Here is a 10,063-nt window from a genome sequence, read left to right as displayed (position 1 = left end):
TGACGATTGGAACATGACTTCATCGATCGTTGTAGTTTGCTCAATCTTCCGCTGGGGGGCGGTAGGAACCTGGAAGTCTGGCGGTGCGACCTCGTGTCTCGCCGCTGAGGAAGAATCGCGGAAGAAGGGAAAGGTTCCTGACGGTTAACCAGCTAACTAAGAAAACTATCTGTCTAACCAGCGGGTTAACCAGCTCACAGGTTGGATAGAGACCGGGACCGAAGGTAAAACTACAGAGTTCTTACCGCACGCGCTCAGTTGGCGTCATTGTTTCACGGTCTTGTTGTGAGGTGGATGAATGTGGCCTCCTGCTGTTAGCTGTTAGCTGTTAGCAAGGCGTAGACAGAACTGCAGCCTTTAGCCGGTTAGCAGCAGGGCTAAGCTAGCAGGAGGAGTTTAGATGTTTTCATAGAGAGAGAGAGAGAGGGGGGGGGGGGCAGAACATGTCTCCTGTTTTCACGTGCGACTGTCACCATGTTTAAAGCTGCGTGTTATCACCGAGCTCAGCAGTTAGCCTTTAGCTCTGTGTTAGCTTAGCATAGCTTCTTCCTTTTGTTTGTGTCCAGTTGATCGGTCTGAGATAGAGAGTGAAGTGAGACAGAGTGAGGACACAGAGTGAGGACAGGGTGAGACAGAGTGAGACAGAGTGTGGACACAGAGTGAGACAGAGTGAGGACACAGGGTGAGACAGAGTGAGGACACAGAGTGAGACAGAGTGAGGACACAGGGTGAGGACACAGGGTGAGGACACAGGGTGAGGACACAGGGTGAGACAGAGTGAGACATAGTGTGGACTCGGTGTAAACTCTCACTGTTGATATAAGCTGTTTGTCCCTGTGTGTCTCCCTCCTCCCTCCTCCCTCCTCCTCCTCCTCCTCCCCCCACAGCATCAAGATGACAGCCGCACCTTACAACTACTCCTACATCTTTAAATACATCATCATCGGTGAGTATCTGAGTCATAGGGTACTTGCATTACTTAACTAAAAATACTAATACCACACTGTTGAAATAAAAGTTCTGCTCTGACAGTTTGACTAAAGTAAAGTATGTGTTTTCACAACTGTTAGTATTAGAAGTATTACTAGTGTTTGCCTGCGTCAGGACTGAGTCGGTTCACCTGTGGATATCGGACGGTTGTTGTCCAGAGCTGCTGCTGTGACTCTGAGCTTCAGGTCCTGTTAGCACAAATCTGAAGTAATGTCGTTTTCACACAGTTTGACACGACAGTCGTCTTTGTGTGTTTCTCTGTTTCAGGTGATATGGGAGTAGGGAAGTCTTGTCTGCTGCACCAGTTCACAGAGAAGAAATGTGAGTCATTAGTTCTTCTCCTTCTCCTCAGTTTGTTTTGTATTCGTTATCATGAGGAGGGAAAAAGAGGAGAACAGAGCCACTTGCATATGTGAGAATCTGGAACCATCAAAGGTTTGTTAAATGAGTTTGAAAGATGAGCTGAAAGATCAAAATAGTTTGGTAACAGTTTATTATTATTTATTTGATTTTACTGTAAATTAGAAAGGACTCAAATCTGACAAGAATGAACAAGTGAATCTTCAGTTTCCATCAGTATCACAGAGATCCAGTGACGGTCTGTTCATCACTGAGTTCACTGCAAACAGGAAGTGATCACATTCAATAAACCTGCTATTATTTTGAAAGATCAGGAGCGGATCACAGTCAATAACAATTACAGGCTTAAATCTCAACCATCGAAACATGACAGCAGCGCCTCCTTGTGTCTGACGTTACACAAATCTGATGCTCGTACAGTCTTGTTCTCTTGAGTGCTTTAGTTTTTCTGCGGCCGCAGACAGGACTGTTCTATAACTGGTGTTTCTGTGTGCGTAGTCATGGCAGACTGTCCCCACACCATTGGGGTGGAGTTTGGGACGAGGATCATGGAGGTCCACGGTCAGAAGGTGAAGCTGCAGATCTGGGACACGGCCGGTCAGGAGCGGTTCAGAGCCGTCACCAGGTCTTACTACCGAGGGGCCGCCGGCGCCCTCATGGTCTATGACATCACCAGGTACTATGGGGGAGCTCTTATCACTTGGTTAAGTTTATTTCATACAACATAAATACAACATATATATGGAATGTTAAAACATGTGTTGGCTGAGGTAGAAACCAGTAATGGTTTATATGAAAACTGCACCCAAATATAAAAATACAAAAAACACAGATCTGTAATGCAGGTTAAATATGAGTATATAATAGAACATTTGACATTTATAGGTTTTAACAGCATTTCTAATTCTTTTGTACATTTTATACATTGTATTTATGAGTAGTATTATAGTATTACTATCAAATACAATAAGGGAAGTCAGATTTTTGTATATTTCACAAATGTACAGATTTGAGAAATGCTAATGTCAAAAATAGACTTAATTAACTTGCAGTTAAAAAAGAGCGGTGCACTCTGGGAAACAGCTTCGGAAAAAGTCGCAAATCTAATAAATCATTTGTGCAGCATCTTTTTTTTCATACAGAGGAGTTTATGATCCATCGACTCTTCATCCAGCGCCACCATCAGGACACATCTGTAAATCTGTGCTGTAACTCATCATTGTGTTTGTGTTCAGGAGAAGTACTTATAATCACCTGAGCAGCTGGTTGACAGACGCCAGGAACCTGACCAACCCAAACACAGTGAGTCAGATGCACCATCATCTGAAACAATCATTGATCTGTTGATTGATCAGTTTGACAAAGACCGAACTTCACTTTCTTTCTTTCCACAAAGATGATTTCACTTTGGCAGTGTTTGATAAATGACTCATTTCAGGTGATCATTCTGATTGGTAACAAAGCCGATCTCGAAGCTCAGAGAGACGTGACGTATGAGGAGGCCAAACAGTTTGCCGAGGAGAACGGTGAGACCTCTGAGTGTGTGAGCAGAAATACACTTAAATGTATTTTACGTTAAAACTGGACGTCACACTGACTGATGTCTGCTTCCTGTTGTCGGTCAGGTTTGCTGTTTTTAGAGGCCAGCGCGAAGACGTAAGTACATACACACTAAAATAAACTAAAATCTAACATAAGCCATTAAAAAGGGAGAGTAAAGTCGAGCCATGGTGTTGTATAGTGTTTGTTAAACATTCTTCTGCTTCCAAATATCCCATAGGAATGATGAAGCTTAAACTTACTCACCAAATACACAAATATACAAATATTTAAACAGCCTAAAGTCTGTCCCTGCTGTTTTTCGTCCTTAGTGGGGAGAACGTGGAGGAGGCCTTCCTGGAGGCAGCAAAGAGGATCTACCAGAACATCCAAGATGGCAGTCTGGACCTGAACGCCGCTGAGTCAGGAGTTCAGCACAAACCCTCAGCGCCACAGGGAGGCCGCCTCAACGCCGACAGCCAGCCGGCTAAAGAGGGCTGCAGCTGCTAACCACAGACGGAAACCACAGATCCATCAACTGGACGGACGGACGGAGACAAATACGTGCACAGAGATCCCCTCTTCTCCAGGCACTAACATCCATCTTCTGTCCAGAGAGCATCAGGCAAGATTTAGCTGAATCATATTTACAATAGCCACAGTTTGGTACCCAAGTCAACAATCCTCCACCCAGAGAAATATTTACCAGACTATAAAATCAAATACCCTCAAACAGTTGGACAATTTGTTGGACATTTCCTGAATTGAGGCCATCGTAGACCCTAAAATAAATCATTTTCTGCACACATTGAATCCCTCAACATAAATTCCTGCCCCTCAGGGTACGCACCTGGATCACACTGGGTTTCCTTCCAACACACCCGATTTGTAAGAGTCTGAACTGTCTTCAGCCCACATCCAGACACACGTGGACCAAACGTCCAAACCAAGACTGTCACTTCCCTCCACATTTCACCTCCTCCAAGTCTGGAGTGTTGGTGGCCCACTTGATGTTGGGACTACCCAAGAGTCAAAGTTACAAAGCTTCTACTTTAACCAAATTCTGCCCAAAACTGGAATACTGGGTTTTGCCTTACTTCTAAATCTGGACATTGCAATAGAGAGCTGGACCACCTCGGTCCAAACTGAGAATGTCAACAGCTCTCATATTTATTTATGCTATCCAACAATAAGATCTTTGAACCCATCACTCATCACAGTTTCAAGATGAGATTACCCTCCAGACCCAGTCTGCTCCTAATCTGAGTCATGGGAGGACAGATTTGACCATCCCTCAAATTTGGACTACCCTTCTCCCAAAGACAGAACACACAAGAGGTGCGTTAAGACAGTTCTCTAATTCAGAGCAACCTCCAGTCGGTTCCCCTTAGTTCCACTGAGACATTGCTACTGACACATCCAGAGCTCAGGCTCTTCCCCCCACATCCAGGCCTACTTTTGAACCAATGGTGAGGGTTTTCCAAATTTGGATCTACCTTTGTCCCAAACATGAAACACCAACGTCCTGAAGACAAATACAGACACAGAGCTTGAATTCGGACAATCCTCCATTCAAAATCTGGACTTCTTCTCTCAAATTTGGATCTCCCAAGTTCCAACTCTGGATATCTTCATATGCAGATCCAGAATAGCTCTGTGTCCAATTCAAGGAGCAACTTTTCATAAATCTTCAAATCTAGACCTCAGGGTCAAGTTTAGATTTGGTCTCATCTAAATCCAGATTGTCCAAACAGCCAGTTCTGACTTTCGCTCTCTGAGATTGAGAATCTTCTGGATTTATCTTAGTATTTGTGTCTTGTATGTGTGTGATATGCCATCATTTGTTGTTCAGTAAGAAAAGTCTTTCAAATTCATGCTTTAAAACTATAAATTCTATCACAGAGTGGCCTGGACAACTGAACTCGCCTCTGGGATTACTTTTTTACTGAAAAACATCTCTTCCTCTGCTTGATTTCATGCCTCATCTCACAAGTTTCCAAACCATGCTGCCCTTTGGATAGTTATTCCATCATTTGTCCCGTGCAGATGGCCCACCCCTCGTTGCATTAACACCTTGTTGTTGTGATCAAATGCGTCTTTGGGGCATTCCATCTGTATATATACTTGTTTGACTACCGTCCAGTCAGCCTTGGATGCAGGTTAAAGGGGTTCTCCACTGATTTTTACGCAAGGAGTACTCATCGTACTTGGTACCCGCCCAGCCTCGGAGAGGAGACCTTCCTATTATTTCCTGGCTGGCAGACCTTTCTTAAAAATCTCTGTCTACCGAAAGACATTTTACTTTACTAAAATTGTAGGATCCAGGGTTTTTGTGTTTGACCTTTATTATGAACTAAAAATCAGGAGATCCGGCCACTGCATCTTTCAACAACTTTCTCAATGTGCAATACTTAAAGCCTTAAAATAGTAGAATCACATCGTTAATAAACGTGAAGCATTAACACACATTCGAGGTCTTTGTCCAAAATGTTGGATCACGATCTGACCTGACTGAATTAAATTTCAAAAAAGAGACATTAATACACTGCTCACAGAAATTGGACAAAATAATTGTTTTAAATCCAGTGGTACTGGAGTCTCAGGTACCGTCCCCAGTACCAGGAATGTATCAGACCCTTAAAAACTCCCACTCCACCCAATGAACTCACCATCTCTGCACCTCCACACGTTTTCAAATCGCTCTGTGGAGAGATGCAGCTACTGATCGACGAGGGTGAAGAAACAAAAGGTTTCTGGAATGTCCCCACTGCTCTCAGTGGATCTCGAGTTCAGGATGGATTTTTGTGAACATTTTCCTTTTTCCTCTTGTTGAGTTTATTTTAATCAGTGACTTTTTTATGTCACCGCGCCCCCTAGTGGCCATTTTGCTCCCATCTTAAGTGAGTATTCAGGACGAACACAGATTCTTTAAATTTATTTCTGCCTTTTTATCAGTTTGGTTTTCTTTCAAACACTCGACCAGGATTATTAAAATTGATTAGTTAGTTTGGTTCATTGTTGTGTTCAGTGTCTTAGTCAAACCTGAAGTTGGTTCTGCAAAAAAACTCCAAAAGCATTTCACAAAGTGTGTGATTCATTTCTGATTAACAGTTGGTGATCTACCAAACGATTCAATGTCAACTCTCTTGTGTGATCGCGTTGCTACGGGAACTAGTTCACTCAGACTAACGGGTCATTTTAGAAAATGTTCTTAAGAATCATTCCGGTGACGAGCAAAAACGCAGGAAACAGTCCAGCTCCACGAAACTCTTTCTTTATTTGGTTCCTTGTTAAATCATTTACAGCTACCCTTGTTGATCTTTGTGACGTTGACAGAAGTAAAAAGTACAAATAGATGCACATTTTATACCAAATATTATTTTAGTAATTTGACTGTGTTTTAAAATCCAATCAATTAATTCGCCATTGATCTGATTCAACATGGATCAAAGTCAAATTTGCTCAAAATGGATTCAAGCTTCATGTCCAGCATCACTTCAGCAGGAACGTTTCCTGTGTAATAACTATACGCAGCCTCTGTGTCCAATGGGAAAAGTAGTTTTGGTTCTCCCCGCCCACGTCGGCTCAGCGTCTGGTCTGAGTCTCATGTTCATCTCTGAGTCGTCTGCAACCAAAACAGAATCTGGTTTAGAACTGGGAGATCATCGCAATTTCCCCTCATGTCCTCTGATTGGTGGACAGCAGCCGTCTTTAACTCTCTATGAACGAAGCCACGTGTGTCTTGTCCAAGTTTTCCGATTTCTTGTTTCTTTTTTATCACTTAACAAACTGCACGCTTCATTCATGGAAGAAGTTTTTAAAGAAAGAAGAAAATGTTTTTCTTGTTTTGTGTTTGAAGTTTAACTCAAAGATATCGAGCTTCCAGAGAGCAAAGGTCAAAAAGCATCAGGTCGCTGGATAACATAAGAAAACGTTTGATCGTTGTTGTGGCTGACGCCTTAAACTTCCCTCCCTTCAAAAGTTGATGAAAACGAAAGAGACTTCATTTGCCAACAGCAGCGCCAGCAGGGGGCAGTGTTGTCTCAAGACTTTAGTTTAAAGGTCTGAGTTTGTTACAGCATCTGCAAACTTATACATTTAATCAGAGATGTGGTTGTAAAATCAATCAGGACAGACTGAACACATTTCTTTTTATATGGATTCACTCCGGTAACAAGGCGCGAGAGTTTTTAAATCGTTCAGTGTGATTGAAGCAAAATGTGCATTTAAAATGATGACACTGATCAGTCAGATGGTGGCGCTGTGTTCAGGCTGATACACAGGTTTATCATATGTAAAATTTTCTTCCCTCCTTCACGTCACTGGCTGTAACGTGCTCTGTACTTTTTATTCTTTTATTTTTCTTCTGTAACGTTTGTTGATTTTCTGTCGGCTAAAGTAACAAATATGCTTCTTATGATTCTTTGACTATTTATATTCTTAATGTGTAATTTGATTTTCTTCAGCTGTACCATTGTATGACCACAAGGTTTGTAAATAAAGTATATATATATATACTGTATATTTATTTGTCTAACTTCATCTTTAGTACAAAGAATCAGCACTTTGTTCAAACACACGTTTCTTCTTACGTAACTAAACTTACTTTGTTAAAGCTTCTGTATAATAAGAACGACTGACATGTTTATGACTTATTCTTATATAAATTTAATCACTTCATTCACTGATAAGTACATTTTTATAGTTTCTATACTTGATATTATTATGAGTACTAAACTGTTTCACTATATTTAATGACAGATGTTTTACAGTCATTGGTCAATTTTTACACAACATATCTTATGACAATAATAATACGATAATAATTTTCATTATTATGGTTCCATATTTGTGTGTATGACCAAAAACACAATGCCATTATTATAACTGTACTTAAGCATTTGTGTGAATATATTACGATTCCTCATATACTGATTTTTAATTTACTGCACCGACCTCTTCACTCAACAGATTTTCATCAGTTTTATATCTAGACTGAGATTTTGATCCTAAACATTCTCACAACTTTTCTACTGAGACTGATCGTCGACAGGTTTTATGATTCAAATCACTTGTGTGACTTATTACATTGACAATTAAATTTAAACTTTAAAAACGGACATTTTTGAACATACGTATATATACTCATAATAATAAATACCAGTGTGTGTGTATATATATTTATATATATATTTATAAAACACAGTCCTGCTAAAGACAAAGTGTGTTTCCTTTATACAAACAGGTGTGACAAAGGTCAGTTCTGTGTTTCTTAAGATCATTGTTTATGCCCATTGACCGTGTAGATTATTTATTTATAATCTATGATCTATTTTATATCTATATAGAATTGATAGTCATAAAGTTCTAAACTCCCATCATCCAGTCTGTCCTCTTCATATCCATCACTGTCTGGTTTGGATCAGAGAGCGGACAGTCAGGTCTGCAGGAAAACTCACTGGTGCCGGCCTGTCCTCCATCCAGGACCGACACGCCTCCAGAACCAGGGAACATCCTGGACACAACCAGTTCCAACTCCTCCCAGAGGGGAGGCGTTTGTTTTCCAGCCCCGGAAACAGCTCGAGCGCTTAAAGAGTTCAACACTAATTTACAAATTCATATAAAGTATCCTGTGACAATCTTACCATATTTATTTAAGCATCTTTGCACTCTGCATCATTGATAAATCATTTATATATATAAGAATAACATTAATAACATGTATGTATATATATTATTAATGTTATTCTAGTTATATGAATAAATGATAGGTTTATTTATATTTACATTACATTTCATTGAACTGACGCTTTTATCCAAAGCAATTTACAATAAGTGCATCAACCATCAAGTCATTAGACGTCCTCTTCTTCCCCAAGGTCTGAAGACATGTGTCTTCAGATGTGGAGACTTTCTGTCCTGGTGTCAATGTGGAGCTCGTCCCATCGTTTAGGAACCAGGACACAAAACTGTGGTGATTGAGTTGAGCGCTCAGTGAAGGAGCAGCTGATTGGTTGATGCAGAGCGGAGGGGACGGGCTGGGGTGTGAGGCTCGACCATGTCCTGGATGTAGACTACAATTCTTTTTATATATAAATTATAAATGTATTTATATTTATGTATATATCATTAATACAATTCTTTTTATACATATATATAAAAATATAAATTATAAATGTATTTATATTTATGTTTATATAATATATACAATTCTTTTTATACATATATATAAAAATATAAATTATAAATGTATTTATATTTATGTTTATATAATATATACAATTCTTTTTATACATATATATAAAAATATAAATTATAAATGTATTTATATTTATGTTTATATAATATATACAATTCTTTTTATACATATATCAATATGTGAAAATATAAATTATAAATGTATTTATATTTATGTATATATAATTTATACAATTCTTTTTATACATATATATATATATAAATGATAAATGTATTTATATTTATGTTTATATCATTTATACAATTCTTTTTATACATATATCAATATGTGAAAATATAAATGATAAATGTATTTATATTTATGTATATATAATTTATACAATTCTTTTTATACATATATATATAAAATATAAATGATAAATGTATTTATATTTATGTTGTGGATGTATATTTAGTGTATTTAGTGGTTTTACTGTGAAAAGGTCTGTCGATGGTGCAGTTTCCCTCCGGACCACCAGGCGATGTTGCTCTTGACTCCCACAATGCACCGCTCCAGGAGTGAACCTAAAGTGTGTTAAATCTTCGGATGACGTCAGCGCAGAGTCTCGGTAACAGCGGAGTTTTTTCTGTTTTTATTAAAATAAACTGAACCTGATGAAACGAGCTGACGTCAGAGTTGTGACACCGTCACTCAAACAGCCGGAGAGGAACATAAACCCGCTCAGCGCCATGTTGCTTTCTGATCCTTCGGTTCATGAGCATGATGAGTGGTGACGTCACGTCCGGTACGTGTCAGGTGCAGCCCTCCTTGTTACGCAGTGCGCCTCAAACCAGCTGATCACGAACCGAGGAGCCAATCACAGCACTTCAAAATGTAAACAAACCAACAGAGGCCAATCAGCGCTGAGCTGATCCACGGACTGTTACTGACACAATAAACAAGATAAAGTAATCCTTCATTAGTCCCACGATGGAG

At 39.5% G+C, this 10,063-nt stretch overlaps 1 protein-coding gene and 1 non-coding gene across 2 annotated transcripts; both read left to right on the top strand.

Moving 5' to 3' along the window:
* The first annotated feature begins 83 nt into the window (after window positions 1-83).
* LOC109646152 (ras-related protein Rab-14-like) lies at window positions 84-7,411 on the top strand. The gene is made up of 8 exons (XM_020111866.2): window positions 84-224; window positions 888-946; window positions 1,258-1,311; window positions 1,849-2,026; window positions 2,586-2,652; window positions 2,789-2,876; window positions 2,976-3,006; window positions 3,222-7,411. Exons 2-8 carry the CDS (start codon window positions 895-897, stop codon window positions 3,397-3,399), a joined length of 648 nt encoding a protein of 215 aa, XP_019967425.1. The 5' UTR covers window positions 84-224; window positions 888-894; the 3' UTR covers window positions 3,400-7,411.
* A 2,418-nt stretch (window positions 7,412-9,829) lies between these two features.
* LOC138407538 (small nucleolar RNA U13) lies at window positions 9,830-9,927 on the top strand. The gene has a single exon (XR_011240961.1). It is a non-coding gene; the product is annotated as a small nucleolar RNA U13 (small nucleolar RNA).
* Window positions 9,928-10,063: the final 136 nt, after the last annotated feature.

The sequence above is a fragment of the Paralichthys olivaceus genome, chromosome 4 (assembly GCF_024713975.1).
Source record: "Paralichthys olivaceus isolate ysfri-2021 chromosome 4, ASM2471397v2, whole genome shotgun sequence".
Lineage (NCBI taxonomy): Eukaryota > Metazoa > Chordata > Actinopteri > Pleuronectiformes > Paralichthyidae > Paralichthys > Paralichthys olivaceus.
This window is presented reverse-complemented; position numbering and strand designations above follow the sequence as displayed.